Source organism: Elephas maximus, chromosome 3 (assembly GCF_024166365.1).
Source record: "Elephas maximus indicus isolate mEleMax1 chromosome 3, mEleMax1 primary haplotype, whole genome shotgun sequence".
Lineage (NCBI taxonomy): Eukaryota > Metazoa > Chordata > Mammalia > Proboscidea > Elephantidae > Elephas > Elephas maximus.
In genome coordinates, this window is record NC_064821.1 from 87,190,688 (window position 1) to 87,209,150 (window position 18,463).

An 18,463-nucleotide genomic window follows, 5' to 3' on the forward strand; every position below is an offset into this window, starting at 1 on the left:
CAGACCGAAGTTATACAACTGAAGTTCAGAACTTGGATATTTTCCTGCCCTGGACCAGAGAAGCCCCAGGACCTCAGGCCCTGACACCCCATAAGCCACCTCCAATATCTGAGCTCCACCTGCAAACTCCCAACTCTGCCGGGAAGAAAACCACCGAAGTCATTTGAGATGAATTCATATAGAATATATTTTACTCTTTAAAAATAAAACTTTCAGCATAGCTAACATCTATACAAACTACAAAAATAAACCTCTTCATATAAATAATTTATGTGATAGAAGGTGGACAGGGATAGAGAGAGATCACCCTGGGGGGAGGTCACCGAGGGGGGGGGTGGCGGCCGGGAGTGGTACAGGGTGCTAATGGGCCCCTCAGGCTTAGTCTGCTGGGAGGGCAGCAGTGGGGGTGGGGGTGAAGTGGGGAGACAGGCTGCACTGCAGCCTCAAGTGCTGGCTTTCACCCCTACAGCTCGACACCGGCCCAGGCACTTCTTCCACACATGCTCACATCTGCTCACATCCAGGCTTTCACCCCTAGGTGGGGACAGACACATTTATACACACAGTCCCTGGGATGTACAGGGCTGCTCAGCTTGGGGGTGTCTGTTTTGCATGGGTACTGAGGAGATCTGTGATGGCTGGGTGTGGGGTGGGGGAGATGTAGACAGCAGCAGCTGCAGCGGGACCCCTCAGGGGTCCATCCTGAATTCAATACCCCAGCCATTGCTTTCCAGGGACTATGTGTGGCCCAAGCAGGGTCTCCAGGCTTCAGCTGCCCTTTCACCCAGTAGCTGCACATGGCCCCCTAGAACTGAGGTTGTCAGGGGCACTGGCAGCTGGGGTAGCAGCAGGGGACCAAGCAGGATCCTCAGAGGTGGGATGGATGTAGGCACCAGGCAGCGGGGGCGCGTGTAGGGCCACGGTCATGGAGGTAGTCACTCTGGCAAAGCCCTGGGTTAGGGTGGGAGGTGCCCCCCACCTGAGCCCTCCTTGTGGAGCTGGCGGGCTCAGAACCTCTGGGCTCTCCTTGTACATCTGTACCACCTGGAGGGAGACACCAGCCCAGTAAGCCCAGGGGCTCCTGGGGCCACAACCCCCCTTTGGCACCTCCGTGGAACCTCACCCCTCCCATCACCATGACTGTTGGGCCCTTGTTGGCCTCTGGCAGGATACGAGAGCTGATAAGCCTCAGGATGGCAGGTTTGGGGCAAACCCTGTTCCTCGCTCCTGGCCCGAAAAGGCTGAGGAGGGTCTCATGCAGAAACCAGGAGGGCTGAGAGGCAGGGCAGGGTGTCTGGGAAAAGGAGGAGGCTGCTATTTTCAGTTGGGAAGGGTCCTTGTGAGCTGAGCCCTGTCTGCCAGCCACTGAGGGCATTCTGTCCTGGCTCTGCCCCTTCCCTTGCCTGTCCCCACTCCACACCCGGGGCTGGGAACGGAGACGGGGTGTGGTCACCTCTGGTGGCGGGCCCAGGATGGACAGCAGCACCGGCAGCAGCACAAGCCCATGGAGGAGGCCCAGGAGGGTGAGTACCGTCAGCACAATGAAGAAGTACCTGGGTGGAGAGGGGTGGTCAGCCTGGGCGGGCCCTGTGCCAACACCAGAAGGCCCTGCCTCCTTGCCCTGCGCCCTCCCCTACCTTACGATGAAGTCAAAGTTGGAGCCAGCAAGCATCAGCAGACCCAGCAATGTAGAGACAGCACCATCGGTCACGGGGGCAAACGTGTGCTCCAAGGCCTGGGCGGCCCGCAAGTTCTGGCTTCCCTGGGCGGTCAGGAAGCTCTGGAGGAACGATGTGATCCTAGACTTGCTCCTCTGCCAACCTGGGGTCCTGCATGCCCCTGGCCAGTTTGTTCATGTCCCCAACTTCTACTTCTCTGTTTCTGGAGCCCCCTTGGCCCACAGAAGGATCTAAGGGTAAGGTGAACTGAGCTCATGGGGACTGTCCAGGAAGTAGGCATAGACCCATTTAGGTAACACTGTACAGATGTGTCTGGTGAGCTTAGACACAGAGAGATGTCAGGAAGGGGGGAGGGGTCAGTAAACTATTAGTCTGCCACTTGTTTTTGCAAATAAAGTTTGGCTGAAACACAGCCACATCCATTCGTTTACCTACTGTCTATGGCCGCGTCTGTGCTATAATGGTAGAGTTGAGGCAGAGCCGAGACAGAGGCCTTAAAGCCCACCAAGCCCTTTACAGAAAACATTTGCCAAGCCCTGGTCTAGAAGGATGATCACCAAAGCCGTAACAGTTACTTCTCAGGGTGGCATTTGAGAGGATTTCTAGTTCTTTGTACTTTTCTTCATGTTGTGTTTTTATTCCCCAAGGGAGCTATTTGTGGGGTGGGCCTGGTGTGTGCTGCGGCTTTGGGCTGATCTGTGGAGCCCATCCCCGGTTCCCACTCCTGGTTCTGCCAGAAAGCATGAAGCCTTAGGAGACCGAGGCCCGTGCCTTCTTCAGTCCTAGGATCTCGGTCTTTGTAAAATCCCTCCTTGAAGCCCACATTGCCGTCCAGCTACCATCCCGTTTCTCTGATCCCCTTCACAGCAGAACCATTCAAAAGGACTGTTGGCTCCCGTGTTCTCACCTCCCTTTCTGTCCTTTTAGACCATTCCTGTCAGGTCTGGCTGGTTATTTACTTGTTTACTTGTTGGTTGCCTATCTCTATCCCCTAGAATATAAACTCCTTGAAAATAAAGACTGTATTGCTATTATAGCCCCAATCATTAGAAGTCCCTTGCGATAGGAGGTGCTTGATAAATATCTGTTGAAAACTGAAAGAGCTGACCTCCCCCTCCCCTGGGGGCCTGTGCTCACCAGGGCCACATGGACCGTGAACTCGACACCAATGCCTACAGAGGCCACGAGGATCACCACAGGGATGGCACTCAGCTTGATGCCCAGGAAGCCCATGATGCCAAAGAGCTCCACAGTCATCATTGCCAGGACCAGCACCTGGGGAGGGCAGGGCAGGGCTCAGCCAGGGCTCCTGGGAGGACGGGAGGGGCAGGGGCCAGGAGGGCAGTACCACTGGGTCTCTCTGACCCATCCTGCAAGTACTTACTATGAGGCCAGCCACCCAGGGGTTGAGTAGCAGCAGGGCACACACGAGGAAAGTGCACACCAGCAGGATGCAGACGGCCAGCAGGAAGCAGCGCCGGAGGCCCAGATACTGCTCCCAGAAGAGGAAGGGGGAGCCACTAGGGTAGGCGCGCACCCCGGCCCGGCCTGCCTCCGCGCAGGCTGCTCGGGCCCCCTCAATGGCCTCCACAAAGTCCGCTGTCTTCTGGAGGCCACGTAGTAGGAAGGGGAACTGGGCGAACTCCAGGGGCTGGGCGGCTGGGACTGCGGAGGGCGGGGAAAGCAGGCAGAGATGGGTGGCAGTGAGCACAGGTGGCCGAGCGGGGCAGGGGCCTGTGTGGGCTGCAGCCGAGGCTCTCACTGGGCGCCCCAAGGACTCACTGCGAAAGTTCTCCCCCGTGGTGTCGTACTTGTCATGCAGCCATTCAGGGGGTGGTGGGTAGAAGTTGGCCTGCGAGGCTGCCAGACCCAGGGGGTCACTGCTCACCCACACAGTCAGCCCCATGTAGAAGAGCTCCGGGGGAATCAGGCCCTCCTCATCCACCAGCTTCCTTGTGGTCAGCTGCAGAGGCAGAGGACTGAAGGTGGGTGCAGACCCCAGCAGCCTAGGCTGTGAGGCCTCATACTTCGCTATGCTCCCTGGCCTTTCCAGCCCTCTCCCAACCTGGCTGAAATCCAGGGGCTCTTGGGCATCCCCGGTCTGGATGAGTAGCTTGTAGGCCAGGGCCCCATCCTCTGAGCCATTGCGGTAGGAGTGGCGGGTAATGCGCCCAGAAGCCCAGTCCTGGTCGAACGCAGCCTGGATTCCTGGGAGAGAAGGAAGAGCGGATGGTCAGCCTAAGGAGCAGGGGACTTCTCCCTGCAGCACCCTCCCTGCAGTCCTCTCGCCTCTCACCCTGTAGCCAGTTGCGGTAATAGTGCAGCCAGGTGCGGGGCACTTGGGTGGCTGGTGGGGGTAGCACGGCCTTGAGGGAACTGAAGTGCTGGTGTAGATCAAAGAGGGCGCGTTGGGAGTGGGTGTAGTCGAAGCCACCCTGGGTCACCAGGGCTACCTCGTACAGGGAGAAGTACCTGAGCTGGGCGCTCAGGAAGGCATGCTCCTTGGTGCCCCGAGGCACCACGTCAGTCAGGGCCAGGCCATCCTGCACCAAGGTTGCTCCGTAGAGGCTCAGGCCCAGAAGAGCCCCAAAGAGCAACAGCACCAGGGCCTGTGGGAAATGGCAGCTAAGCTGGAGGCTCAGGGAGGCCCTGCAGTCCCCAGGTGCTGGGCCAGGCCTTCTATATTCCTTGGGGTCCAGAGACACTCAAGCCTCTGCCTGGCCCCAGCCATCTTCCCCAGGCCTGAAGTCTTACCTTGGTGTGTGACTGTAGCAACAAGGGTGAGAACTGATAGCGGGCAAAATGGGCAAGATTCCAGCGAGCACAGGGCAGGGACCTGCAGGCCGCTTTCTGCCTTGTCCCCTCCTCCTGGTCTAGAAGGTCCCGTGTGGACCCTCCTGGGCTGAAGAGCTGAGAGTCCAATGGGTCAGAATGTGGGGGTGCCAGGTGGGTTTGGGGAGGCAGGATGGTGACCACATGCTGGCTGCTGGCATCACAGTGGGTAAAGGCTTGAACTGTGGCAGTCAGGTGGGCAATGCCCACTGGGACCGTCCTATCCCCCAGGTCCTCGGGCAGAATCTGAATCACTCGAGCAGAGCAGGGGCTGGAAGAGGCACAGAGAGGGGATGACACACCTATGCCTTGAAATGCTGGTGGGGGACAGGCTGGGAGGTGGTCGGGGTCAGGGGTCAGGCTGGGAGGGGGTCAGGAAGGCCTGGCTGGGACGGGGGCTGTGGGGCGGTACCTAGGAAAGCAGCAGAGCACATCAAGGCGCTGGCAGTGGCGCCGGTGCAGGTCCATGCTGAGGATGGCTGGGAAGACAAGCATCACGGCTGCAAAGTTGCAGCCAACCACTATGGCTGCCTGGGGGTGGACAGGAGGGGCACAGAGGCTGGATGAAGTCTGCCCCAGTGCCAGAGCCTGCCCTGAGTCCCGGCCCATTTGAGAGGCTCACCTGCAGGGAGAAGGCCCGCAGTGCAGGGATGGGTATTAGGGCCGCCATAAAGAAGGCGACCATGTTGTTGACGGATGTGAGTGTGACGCTGGTGCCCATGCGCTGCAGACACTCGCCCATGCGCTCCTGCAGGGGAGGGGGACGTGCCCTCCAGTTACAGGGGAGGAGAGGCCATGGGTCTTTAAGGTAGGGTGATGCAGAGGCTCAGGAACTTGGGGAGGCAAAGGTGAGACAATACTAACACAGCAGCAAACATTTATTATCAGGTATGTGTCATGCACTATTCTAAGCACCTGCTCTGCATTATCTCAACGAACACACATAGCAACCCTTCCGACACAAGCACTGTTGTTATCCCCTTTTACAGATGAGGAAACTGTGGCACAGAGAGGTTAACTACCAACCCAACATCACTTGAACCATGAGCCTCTTAACCACTCCGCTGTGTTGGCTCAGATGAGCACAGGCTGGAAGACGAAGGCTCACCTGGAGAGGGGTGCCAGGTGGAGCCTCTGTGAAGGCATGTGCCAGCAGGAATATGTCATCCACGCCGATGCCCAGTGCCAAGAAAGGCAGCACCTGAAGGGGCGGGGGGGAGGGGGGGCAGCTGGAGGAACCGTGCAGCCCAGGCTGTTGGTACCCAAGTCTGCCCTGTGGCCCTGGTGTACCTGGGTGGTGGCAGCATTGAAGGCGAGGCCGAGCAGTGCACAGAGCCCGAGGCCTGAGGCCACGGCCAGGGCCACCAGCAGCACCCCGGCCAGGCCCACGGCACCCTGGGACTGAGCACAGTCCCACCGCAGCATTGTCACGCAGGCATACGCCAGCTGTGGGAGAGAGGGCACGTCATGGACAGGGGTTCCCAGCGTGGGCACCGGTGAAGGTGGAGGCAAGGTGCCAGGAGCAGGACCCACCATAAGCAGATAGCCTCCCACCACACGGGCGGCACTGACTTCTGAGAAGGCATGCAAGATGTCATCCAGGGTGGTGGAGGAGAAGGCGTGGATCTGCTGGGTTGCGTTCTCAGGCAGGGCCTCCTGGGCCAGCTGGAGAGACAGGGTGGGCCTGAACAGGCGGGAGGAGGAGTGGCCTCAGGGCAGCCGACCTGGCCGGGTCCACACTTACCTGCACAAAGCGCCGCTGCCAGGCTTGCAGCACGGTGCTGGCCTGCTCCTCACCCCAGCCAATGTCGTGCGTCTGGTAGTCGCCCCGGAAGTGCTCATACAGCTGGCGGGGACTCATCAACAGGAAGGTGCTCTGCAGGGCCTCTGCCCTGGTGAGAGTGCAGGGGAACTATGGGTCAGAGTGGGCCCCATCACAGGGGTGGGAGTGCAGGGGGCTTCTGCCAGAGCTGCCTGGTCCCAGAGTGTGGATTCCCATGACTGGGTCCCCTCATCAATTCCCAAGGGAGGCCCTACCTCAGCAGCTGTCCTCGGGGGTCTCTGGTCATGCCCCCTAGCAGCAATTCCTCCTGCCAGCGCATGAACTTGTGGGAGAAGCCGTGGCAGCCCCCGCTCAGCTCCTGAGCCACATTGGGAGCCTGGAAGGGGGAGGTAGAGGGGATCTATTATTCAAGGCCCTGGCTGTGGATGACGGGGGTCCCTGGACTTAGACCTTCAGGAACCATGCCTGCCACAGAACCCTGTAGCCTAGTGTAGATAACCATCCTGAGCCTCTTGCCTACTCTGTGACCAGCTAGTGTCGTGTAGACAGGCGGCCACAAGAGGGTGCAGAGGCCTGGAAATTAGAAATAGGCCGCTGGGAGGAGCTGGCATAACTTTGGTGGGTTTTGGGAAAAGTGCCTTGTTCACAGAGCCACGTGGACATTTGGGAAATTAGGTATGACATTAGCGGTTAGCTAATTTGTCGTTTCCCTGTAGGAGTTTATTGTGATAAAGTCCAGCCTTGCCTGGAACTCACTTAAGGGTTCCTTAGGGGAACTGGGTGGAAATGGAACATTCTAGGTGTCTGGAACCTAGGGCAGGGTAACAATGTTCAGGAAATGGGGGGCAAGCACAGATAATAACCCACTCTTCCCCAGAACAGAGGAACACATGAGGGGAGTAAAGGAAAGAAAACAGCCCTTCCCTGGCCAACCTGGGCAGGAACCCACCTGCCTGCTGTGATAGTTGGGGGCACTAGGTGGGCAGTGGAGGTCATCGGGGTGCAGGCATGGCCGCCCCACATAGGCCTGGCCCACCTGCGCCTTGTCTAGCAGCTCCCGGAAGCTCTCAAGGGAGGCAAAGGGGCCTAGCTCCTCCAGCAGCTGCTTTGGATCCAGGTTGGTCCACTGGATATCCGGGTGGCCCCTGCGGGGAGAGCCCAGGGCAAGTGAGGCTCAAGGCTCAATTTCCAGCCTCCACGCTGCCACTGTGAGGACCCATGTCATACCGCACCTCCTCCTATCTGCTCATTTGTCTCAGCTCCCCTGAGCTCCCAGGCTGCATCAGCCCACTAGGTTGCTGCAGTGAGCTGTGGATGGACACAGGGGCTGAGACAGACGTCAGGAGAGACAGTGCTTAACACACAGAAAGGGCCCAGAAAAGCCCCCGGAGTCTCTTCCCATCTACCCTTGGTCCTAATACATAATCTATAACAGGTTTTCTTTCTGGCCTGGGCAATAGCTTAGCAGACATCTAGCTAACGTCCCCCACCGAATCTCCTTCTCAGATCTTACGGGTCTTTGTGTGTTGTCTAAACCCTGGGAGTGTGGAGAAGGCAGAAGGGAACAGAGCCTTGGGTGGCCCAATGCTCTGATCCTGGTCTGGGAGGGAATTAGGACTAGATGGTTTGGATCATCACCTTTACTCCCACCCTCTCTGCCAGGGAAATCCCCCACAGGAGCTGAAGCAGAGCCCCAGGGGTGGCTGTGGCAGTACTCACGGCAGGTAAGCAGAGCCCCCTTGGAGCTTGGCTCCCTCCCAGAAGCAGTCGAGGGGGGTAAGGATCACACACGGAAACAGCTTCTCGATCATCTGTCAGGGACACCCCAGGACACCTCAGTCCTGCCTCTGAGCTCCCTTCCCCTCAACCTCTGTAGGATGCCCTCTGTAACCCCTGCTTAGCTTTCTGGAGCCTCTCTGAGCTCTCCCCCACTGAAGAGAAGGTTCCACCTCTACTCTGTCTCAGGGGACAGCTCAGGATACTTACCCGCTCAATCATTCCATTTTCAATGACGGGAACTCCTGACTTGTAGCAGATTTTGTTCAAATCCCAGGACCTGGAACAGCCAGGGGCACAGGGTATCAGCAGAAGAGGGGAATTCTCACTGCAGCCTTGCCAGAGCACCCCTCGCCCCCAGATGCAGGGGCTGAGCCACTCACTTTCCATAGAGCGAGACTTGCACTTTGCTGGCTGTGAGGGCTGCCTGGAGGTGGAGGCCAAGCGCCTCCGGTGTGAGGACACTCTCCCCTTCCTGGCGTGCAGTCTGTATCAGCATCTGGGAGGTGTATGCAGCCTCCTCCCCCAGCTTTTCCTTGGTGTAGTGCAGCTCCTGGCTCACCCGGCTGCCCACTGCCAGAGACAGGAGAGACAGCCAGATCAGAGCTCTGGAGGAGGTGGGATGCTCACTCACTGAGGCCTCCCAGGACAAGAGGGACAAGCTGCCAAGAGGAGCCCCTGCCTTTTCCCTGACGGCCCTGTCACAGACCAGGCTGGACTCCCCACGCTGGATTCCTCTGTACAGAATCTGGAGCTCTACTAGAGAAAAAGGGGAGAGGTCTCAGCTGTGTCTCCATGGTTCTCTTGTATGGGCCTAGGATTTAAGCATGACCCAGGTTGGCTGGGTTTGGGGCACAGAACTTAAAAATGAGAGATCAGCATGAGCTGGGCCAGTGCTGGGGTTATGGGGGTGTCCTGGTAAGGGAGCCCTCACTTAGTCCCTCGGTCTGGTGGGAGGATAAGGAGGGGGAAATGGGCCAACAAGGAGGCTGCCATTGGGGGGGCTTCCTAAAAGGCTAAGTCTAGGGCTCAGGTTGGTTCCTAGTTCAGGCTGCGCCAATCAGTGATTTATATCCACATAACCATTTTGCAAACTGTTCTGGACCAGAAGAGGGTAGAGATGGGAGTGCCTGTCATGATGGGCCCTGTGTGGCACTGGCAAGGGGGAGGTCAGACAGCCTGTCAGTTGTGATGCTATCAGTATACTGCTGCACTCAGTCAAGAAGTACGGAGAATTAGCTCAGGTACCTCCGCAGAGGTGAACTCAACGTGGGCCAAGGGGAACAAGTGCTCCAGATAAACTCCTTTCACTGGCCTCGCTGCCCAGACGATGGGGAGCACCAGTGCTAGGCCTGCCTTAGTCTCTTCAATCTTCGAGTCTCTCAAGTTCTGCTTTATGCAGGCCACTAAGTCATGCTCTGTAACTACGGCCTGGAGGCGGAACACTGTGAAGGGTAAGACCTGACTATGATTTGGGTGAGGGCTAGAGGGAAACCCAACCTGGAGGCTTTGTGGTCTGGTCTCAGACTCAGTCTGCCCTCGTCTCTCTGGGGGCCTTTTCCTATTGGTCACACTGCCACCCTCTGGGGCTCACATGAACTGCTTCTCCAAGACTCTGGCCCCACCCTGGATCATCATGCTTCCCAATCCCCAATCTTTTTCTCAAATCAGCATAATCTCACTCATGAGAGCCCCAAACTCTGGGGTATCTCTCCAAACACAGATTTACCCATATTCTCACTCCCCCTCCAACCCAAGTCACATTCCTGGCCCCTCTCCTCATGAACCACAGCCACATGGTCCCCTTCTACCGTCAAATCCCACCTACTCTTTTTCTTCCTTCCGGGTCAACACAGCCCTCCCCCAGCCCTTACTGCAGTGACTATTTCACCAGTCCTAGGCCAGAGGCTGCCACATGGAGGGAAAGAAGGGGAAGGCAGGGAGAAATTCACCATAGTAAGTGGGTTTCCTGAGGGGAAGGAAGCATGGGAGAAGGAAGGAACCCAAAGAGATTTAATAAGGAAGCAGGAGAAAGAAACACTGAGAATTTAAAATACAAAGACGATAAAGAATTCTCACAGAAAAAAAATGGGGAAGAGAAAAAGATAAACCTCCGCTGACAAGGACAATGACAGATGAGCTGGGATGTACTGTGTACGCAAGAAGGGACACAGGCTCTACACACACAGACCTGGCTTTGAGCCCTGGCTCTGACACTTGGTGCCTTCGGCAAATTAGTTTTTCTGAGCCTTGGTTTCCTCATCTGTAAAATGGGGACAATGCCTATTTGGAGGGTTACTGTAGAATTAGAATCAATGCAGGCAAAGTACTTATGATGTTGCACGGCACATAGTAGGTACAAGCAGGGAGTTATTATTCAAAGTTGGTGGGAGAGAAATGATGTGATAGAAGAATGAGAACGGACCTGGGGAAAAAAGATGGTAGGTTAGTGGGAAGGAAATGGGAGATCTGGGGAAGGAGACACTGAAAACAACCCATTTGTTAAAAACTTTTGTGCCTTTACAAATGGGAAGATATAACTGGCTAACCAACATAGAAAAATATTTAACCTTATAGGTAATCCTATAAATGCCAATTAAAACAACAATATACTATCCTCTATGAAATTAGTAAAGATTAAAAAAATGGTAATATCCACTGCTGACTTACAGGAGTGCACGCTAATCTACCACGGGAGTGTAATTTGGAACAATTCTGGGGGAAGAGCAATATTGCAATATATATCAAGATCCTCAGAAATGTCCCTAATCTTTGGTCCAGGAATTTCCCATGTAAGGGCAGAGGGACTCAGGCTTTCTCTGAAAGGGAGCCATGACAGGTTTTGAGCAGAGGAGTAAACAGATCTGATTTTTTCATCACGGTATACTCTGGTGCTGAGTGGAGTCGTGAATGAGGAATAGGAGTTGGTCAGGGGAAGAAGTCAGGAAAAGGTGTTCTGAACTGAGTTTGTGTAGGGAACTGTCAGAGGCTCAGTGCTGCTAAGAGCGAGGCAGGGAGGAGCTGGAGACAATGCTGGAGAAGCAATTGAGAGCTCTATCACAGAGAGCCTAGGATGTGCGCAGGGGTCCCTGGGTGAGCAAACAGTGGTTGATGTGCTTGGCTGCTAACGGAAGGGTTGGAGGGTGAAGTCTACCTAGGGATGCCTCTGCAGAAAGGCCTGGTGATCTTCTGAAAAATCAACAATTGAAAACCCTATGGAACACAGTTCTACTCCGACACACATGCAGTCCCCATGTGTCAGGATCGACTTGGGGCAACTGGCCTTTTTTTTTTTTGTTTTTTTTTAGAATGTGTGTAGGAGCTTGGACTTGATTCTGGAGATGCCACAGTCCTGGTAAGAAAGCAATAAAAGGATTCTAAGCAGGCGACTGACTGGGCCAGATTTAGGGACACCACAGGGGGGCAGTGTGGAGGCAGATTTGAAAGCAAGGTCTAAGGAAAATGGTTCATCTTCCTCCTTTCTAACAGGCACTGATTTTGTTGGCCATCCTCTGAATGGCTTTGTGATTCAGGGCAGCTGCTCCTGCCCTCCCTCCCCCTAGCCTCAGGGGTGAAACTTCATTAGTCTCAGAAGCCAATCACGGTAATTCCACTGCCTTTGCCAAGTGAAGGATTTAGGCAAAGGATGCTGCACAGTTTTTGCCAAGGAGATTAACGGGAAGTTTGCTGTGGGGTTTCTGGTAAACTCTTCCTCACTTTCACAAAGGGATGAAGGCAGGAATGATTTCCCTTTTCTGCCACTGCAGCAGCCACCTTGGGACAAGGTAATAAGCCTGAGGACAAAAGCCCAACATGCTGAAGATGACCTAAGAGAAAGGCAGAAAGAACCTGGGTTCTTGCTGATGTCCTTGGGTTGCTGAATTATCCATCCTGGAACTGCTCAGCCATCTATTGCCAGACTTCTTATTCTCTTGTTAAGGGGGCTAATAAACCAATTTTCTTCCTTTCTTTTTCATGTGGCTAAGAGCATTCTAAACAATACAATCAGGAGTATACTGACAGAGATTGAAAAAGGCCTTAACTAGCGCAGTGCCTGTGAGGGTGGAGAGGATTGGTCTGCTTTAAGAAAGCTTAACCAGTTGTCATGAGTTGGTTCCGACTTATGGTGACCTCATGCCATGAGTTGAACTGTGCTCCATAGGGTTTTCAATGGCTGATTTTTCAAATGTAGATGACCAGACTTTCTTCTGAGGCACCTCTGGTGGACTAGAACCTCCAACTGTTTGGTTAGCAGTTGAGTGTTTTAACCATTCGCACCCCCCAGGGACTCCATAAGAGAACTTACGGGAGAATTTACAAGTTTAGTAACCAATTAGGTTAGTGAGAGGAAGAATCAAGACTGACTCCCAGGTTTCTGCCTTGGGTATTTGAGTGGATGGTTCTATCAGCTGATATGGGCCCATCCTCTGCCTTCTAAATGGAATGGCTAGCTGTTCCATACCTTCAGAGACAGTTCCAATTTTAAACTGTCTCTATCGCTGTTTTTTTAAAGTACTAGCCAGGCTATACATTCTGATTTTTATTTTAGAGAACAATCTACCTTTAAGCCTTTTAGCTTTAAAGTGGATCAGGAAAGACCACAAGTCACATCTCAAGTCCACCACCGCAAAGCAGAAGAAGGCCCTGAATTTTGGCCCAGGATTCTGATAGCCAAAGCCCTGTTTCTTCCTCTCTTTTCTATATTAGCAAAGTGGCAAAAGAATGGCAAATACCCTTGTCATGGATTGAATTATGTCCCCCCAAAATATGTGTCAACTTGGTTAAGCCATGACCTCCAATATTGTGTAGTTGTCCTCCACTTTGTGATTTTCCTGTGTGTTATAAATCATGACATCTGCTTGTGGTTAAAGAGGATTAGGGTGGGATGTAACACCCTTGCTCAGGTCACATTCCTGATCCAATGTAAAGGGAGTTTCTCTGGGCTGTGGCCTGTACCACCTTTCATCTTACAAGAGATAAAAGGAATGGGAAGCAAGCAGACGGGGGAGGGGGGGAGGTGGGGAGGGTGGGGGGGACCTCCTACACGAAGATGTCGGGGGCACGGTGTGTCCTTTGGACCTGGGGTCCCTCTTGCAGAGAAGGTCCTAGTCTGGGGGAAGACTGATGAGAAGGTAGACAGAGAGAGAAAGCCTCCCCCTGGAGCTGACATCCTGAGTTTGGACTTTTAGTCTACTTTACTGTGAGGAAATAAATTTCTCTTTGTTAAAGCCATCTGCTTGTGATATTTCTGTTATAGCAGCAGTAGATGACTAAGACAACCCTCCAGTTCTCACCTTGATTAGCTCCTCACTGTCTAGTGCATTGGGGGATGGAAGAGAGAAGCCTAGCTATAGAGAAAACACAAGTCAAGATCACTGCTTTTACCCTACTCCCAGCCTTAGCCAACATAGGGTAGAAAGATATTCTGAAATGAAAAAGAAAGGCCTAGGAATTGGCTACCACCCTCCTCTAAAACAATAGCAAAAATCTGGTGAGTCCAACCTGTCCTGTGATGCAGTGTAGACGAGAAGATGAGGAAACACGAAGGTTCAAGCTGTGTTTAGATGGGGAAGATCTGGGGAATGGGGAAGGAGAAAGGGGAGGGAGGCCATGTCTATTGTAGCAGGAAATCCAAGAGTCATTTGGGACCACCCAAGCAGCAGTGGTGTGGGTGGGGGCATGTCTGTGTGTATGTATGCATGTGTGTCCTGGGGCTGGGGGCAAGCAGGCAGGCACAGAGAAACATCTGCTGTGGACTCCAGGGCTGTCCTAGAGTATATGTATGTGAGAGTGTGCAGAGGCTGGGGGCAGGGTAGGGATGGGGTGTGGGAGCCCAACAGGCAGGCAAGCAGGCTCCAAGAAACATCTGCTCTGGATGCTAGGACTTGCCAACATTTGAAATAACTCAAGGGTGTGAGCCTTCAACCTGGGCCCTGCCTTTGGGTGTGGGCCAGAGCTGGGGGAGGTCTGGGGAAGCCCACAATGCAAATTTCCCAGGGAAGAAGAGAGGAGGGTTGAACTCTTTGAAAAGGCTGCCACATGAAGCCAGGCCTCAGGAAAGAGAGTCATGCTGAAAATATTAATAAGAATTATTTTTATCTAATGCTTCCATTAGGAAGTGAGGCTTTGGTCCCAACTGACCCTCGCTGTTGCCTCAAAGCTCAGGTTCTGTGCTGCTTTTCCACTAAATACATAGTCCCAGGGGGCCTGGGTGCATGGGACCTCTCTTTGGAGGACTGAAAAAAAACCAAACCCGTTGCCGTTGCGTTGATTCTGACTCATAGCGACCCTATAGGACAGAGTAGAACTGCCCCATAGGGTTTCCAAGGAGCAGCTGGTGGATTCGAACTGCCTACCTTTTGGTTAGCAGCCGAGCTCTTACCCACTGGGACACCAGAGGTCCAATCCTCCAGTCCTGGAAGACTAGCCAGATGATTTACTCAGTTTCCTTGCCTTCCAGGCCTAACTTTTCTGATTCTCCTGGTCTTGCCTTCTCTTATACAACATAATCATATCCTGCTTTGTATTATAGTTATCCTAGCACAGATTTGATTTTCCTTGCTAAAGCGTAACCTAAAAGATGGGTCTTGTTTTAGTTTTTAGTTGCCTTTGTAAACTGTGCTGTGCTCTCAAAAATACATATAAAAGGTTGCTAAATAAACACACATTATCACAGATCTCTGTGCACCTATTCACAGGACTCTACCATCTACAGATGTCCATTTATGGGTGTGGGAGTGAGCAGTGCTCCCAGATGCCCAAGCTCTGGCTGGCAGGTACTCCTCCAGACCCTGGGCCAGACCTACCAGGGCTCAGGAGCCAGCTCCTTACCCTGTTCTTGTTTTGGGCTCACCATATCCAAGCCAGCTATGCAGTGCCCACATCTCACCTTCTACCCATAGCTGCTCGAGGTCTGTCTCAATGATGGCCACACGGAGACCCAGTGCCAGGGCCCCAAACGCCAACAGTCCCAGGAAGAGCACTTTGCCACAGTGTCTCTGGATCCCGCAGCCCAGAGAGAAGAGCAGTCCCTGGAAGTAAGCGCGAAGCCAGAGAGGAGCCTTCAGGCTCCCAGCTAGGGTCTGGGATGAATGGAAGGAGAAGGGTTAGGCAGGCATCACTACAACAGTGCATGAAATCCTTCCCTTCGCTCCCTATGTTCTCCCTCTGCCAAGTTTGCCCCAGCTTCTTGATTTCTGGATGCAGTTCAGGAGCAGCAACGCTGACACAAGCCCAAACTTGAAAAAAAGATTTAGAGCCTCCTGCCCCACCCCCTTGAGGGAGGCATAGACTCATTTTCTGAGAGTAGGCTACAGATGTACAAAGACCTGTCCTCAAGCGGACAGAGGTGAACCCACAGACACATTTAAACTCTATCTGGCCAGACACGGAGGAGACAGTCACACACGCACTCACATGCTCTCTCACCTGTCCTCAGACAGGTGAACACGACACTTACAGACATCACATTTTGTAGAGGCTCCAATAACAGACCTGGGGTCTCCAGACCTGGTTCCCAATCTTCCTTCTTCCTGGCTTCCCCTCCACTCACCTGGGGAGCCGATGTTCGAGCTGGGGGTGAGTAGCTGGGCGGCAGCTCCCCAAGGGACGGCGGCCGAGCCATGTTGGCGAGGATGGGGGGTGCAGGCGCCCCCAACCCGCATTATCTGGGTGCCCCCATAGGGTGGATGTGCTGGCCTGGTCCCCCTGCGCGGCCCACCCGGCGTCAGGACTCAGTGGGACCTCAAAGGCGCGGATGTGGGTGAGGGCGGCGGTGAGCTCGGGGTGCGATGTGCAGCGGCTGCCGTGAGAGGGCGGTGTGCAGGTCGGTGCGGCCGGATCACAGCGCCGAGGGTCGCCCGCAGCCAGAGGAACAGTGGAGACCGCGTGCCGGCCGTCAAGCAGAGCTACACGCCAGGGATGCCCCACGCAGTTCGAGGTGGCGACAGCAGTGCTGGGAGGCCGCTGGAGCCCCAGAAAAAGGGAACGAGCAAGGGCGGCGCCCTCCTATTGGCTGAGGGGCCAGCAAATTACCCGGAGCCGCGCGGCCAGAGCCGGTGCTAGGCAACGGCGCCGCGGGGGGCGGGGCGGGAGACCACCCAAGCAGGGCCACCCCTCTCCTGGCCAACTCGCCCGCCCGCGGGGCCCTCCGGGAGGAGCCGGGAGAGGGATCCCGCAGAGGCACACCGCTGGCCAAGTATAAGTCATGAGAGGCCGTCGCTGAGAAAGGAGGTGTGTCAGCCTCCGTTAGGGCCATACTGCCTTCCGGACCCAGCCAAGAGCCTAAGACTTTTCTCCTTTCACTCTTCCCTGCCTCGATTCTTGCCCCCTTCAATTCACTCTCTCCACTGAGACCAGAATCATCTCTCTAAAATGCAAATCTGATACCACAGCTCCAAAGACCAAAGCCCACTTGGATCACAGGGCCCTGCAAGATCTAACTGCAGCCTCTCTCTCCCACAGTTCCCTCACACCTACCCCAATGTTTATTCCAGCCCTGCAGGGAAAAAAAAAAAAGCCCTGCAGAGCTATCTGTAATTTCCTAAACACATCGTGTTGTTCTATGCGTTCCTGCCTTTGTACATGTGGCCTTTTAGTTTAGCAGACAACTTTCACAACTGAACTTGTATCAGTTACTCCCTCTTTTGAAGCTTTCCTTGATTCATGCTTCCCTCCTGGCAGCTAGTGGCTTCTTTCTTTGTGCTCCTTGTTGTCAGCTGCCTTGGAGTCTGCCCCCACTCATGGCAACCTCATGCACAACTGAAAGAAGTGCTACCCTGCCCTGCACCATTCCCATGACCAGTTGCAGATCTGAGCATTGTGATCTATATCACGTTTTCACTGGCTGATTTTTGGAAATAGATCACCAGGCCTTTCTTCCTAGTCCTTCTTAGTCTGGAAGCTCTACTGAAACCTGGTCAGCATTATAGCAACATACAAACCTCCACTGACAGACAAGTGGTGGCTGAGCATGAAAGACATTGGCTGGGAATTGAATCCAGGTCTCCTGCATGGAAAGCAAGAGTTCTACCACTGAATCACCAATGCCCTCTGTAACACCCTGTAATGCTCCTTATAACACTGTATACATACTTGACACTACATTTATGACACGTAATTTATGTATTTGCTTGCAGGTCGGCCTCCCTCATTAAAAAATGTGTGTTGTGTGCCACGTGTCGATTCCCACCCATAGCGACCATATAGGACAGAGAACTGCCCCTTAGGGTTTCCAAGGCTGTAATCTTTATAGAAGCAGATCATACACCTTTATCCTGAATTCTACCACTGAACTACCACTGCTCTCTAATAAAGGGGATTGTTAGGTGATGTCCAGTTGATTTTTGACCCATAGTAGCCCTGGTGGTGGAGTGGTTAAAAGTTCAGCTGCTAACTGAAAGCTTGGCAAGTTGGAACCCACCAACTGCTTCATGAAAGATGTGATCATCTGCTTCTGTAACGACTACATCCTTGGAAACCCTATGGGGCAGTTCTGCTGTGTCCTATAGGGTTGCCCTGAGTCAGAACAGACCTGAAGGCAATGGGTTAGTGGCCCAATGTGACCAAGTAGAACTGCCCATGGGTTTTCCAGGCTGTAATCTTTATAGGAGCAGACTGCCAGGTCTTTCTGCAGCTAGCCACTGGATAGGTTAAAACTGCCAACCTTTCCTTTATCAGCTAAATGCTTAACTGTTGCACCACCAGTGCTCCCTAATAGAAGGAAAACCAAAAACCAAACCCATTGCTATAGAGTTGATTCCAACTCATAGCAACACTACAGGATAGAGTAGAACTGCTCCCCTAGGGTTTCCAAGGAGTGCCTGGTGGATTTGAACTGCCAATCTTTTGGTTAGCAGATAAGCTCTTAGCTACTGTGCCAGCAGGGCTCAAATATAGGTAATAGTCCCTCTATTATACTTTCCTCAATTATTCCATCTGAGTGTGCTGTTTCTGTTAGATTACTGACTGGCCAAAAAAAACCAAACCTGTTGCCATCGAGTTGATTCTGACTCATAGCAATCCTATAGGACAGAGGAGAATTGCCCCATAGAGTTTCCAAGGAGTGCCTGGTGGATTCCAGCTGCTGACCTTTTGGTTAGCAGCCATAGTACCTAACCACTACGCAACCAGGGTTTCCATAAGATTTGCAATGGGGTGGCTAATGGATTCAAATTACTGACCTTCTGGTTAGCAGCTGAGCTTTTCACCACTGTGCCACCAGGACTTCCCAATATTCCAATATGTAAAGTTGGGAAAAAATCTCCAATGAATTTATTACTCTAACACAACTACTATCATCTCTGACCAATTTCTTCCAGACTTTTTTGTTTATCATTACATCATAAACATTTCATGCTACTACATAGTCTTTGTATCACTTGGAGAATGTCCT

At 53.5% G+C, this 18,463-nt stretch overlaps 1 protein-coding gene across 1 annotated transcript; it reads right to left on the minus strand.

Annotated features, from left to right (window-relative positions):
• Window positions 1–372: 372 nt before the first annotated feature.
• PTCH2 (patched 2) lies at window positions 373–16,520 on the minus strand. Its single transcript, XM_049879120.1, has 22 exons — window positions 15,623–16,520; window positions 14,960–15,152; window positions 8,454–8,643; window positions 8,281–8,350; window positions 8,014–8,105; window positions 7,244–7,439; window positions 6,549–6,670; window positions 6,256–6,403; window positions 6,045–6,176; window positions 5,802–5,957; window positions 5,620–5,712; window positions 5,134–5,259; window positions 4,924–5,042; window positions 4,434–4,782; window positions 3,976–4,288; window positions 3,745–3,887; window positions 3,462–3,642; window positions 3,064–3,344; window positions 2,817–2,954; window positions 1,638–1,780; window positions 1,454–1,553; window positions 373–1,044 (listed from the first exon to the last, which is right to left on the minus strand). The coding sequence occupies exons 1-22, from the start codon at window positions 15,692–15,694 to the stop codon at window positions 781–783; spliced, it is 3,621 nt and encodes a 1,206-aa protein (XP_049735077.1). The 5' UTR covers window positions 15,695–16,520; the 3' UTR covers window positions 373–780.
• Between the last annotated feature and the right edge of the window lie 1,943 nt (window positions 16,521–18,463).

Bases quoted from the DNA above. Each gene is read 5' to 3' on its own strand.
- PTCH2 (XM_049879120.1), bottom strand. From the start codon at position 15,694: ATGGCTCGGCCGCCGTCCCTTGGGGAGCTGCCGCCCAGCTACTCACCC. The intron at 6,177-6,255 runs GTAAGTGTGGAC...CTGTCTCTCCAG, and splicing joins GGCAGCGGCGCTTTGTGCAG to CTGGCCCAGGAGGCCCTGCC. The intron at 5,958-6,044 runs GTGGGTCCTGCT...TCTCTCCCACAG, and splicing joins TGGGAGGCTATCTGCTTATG to CTGGCGTATGCCTGCGTGAC.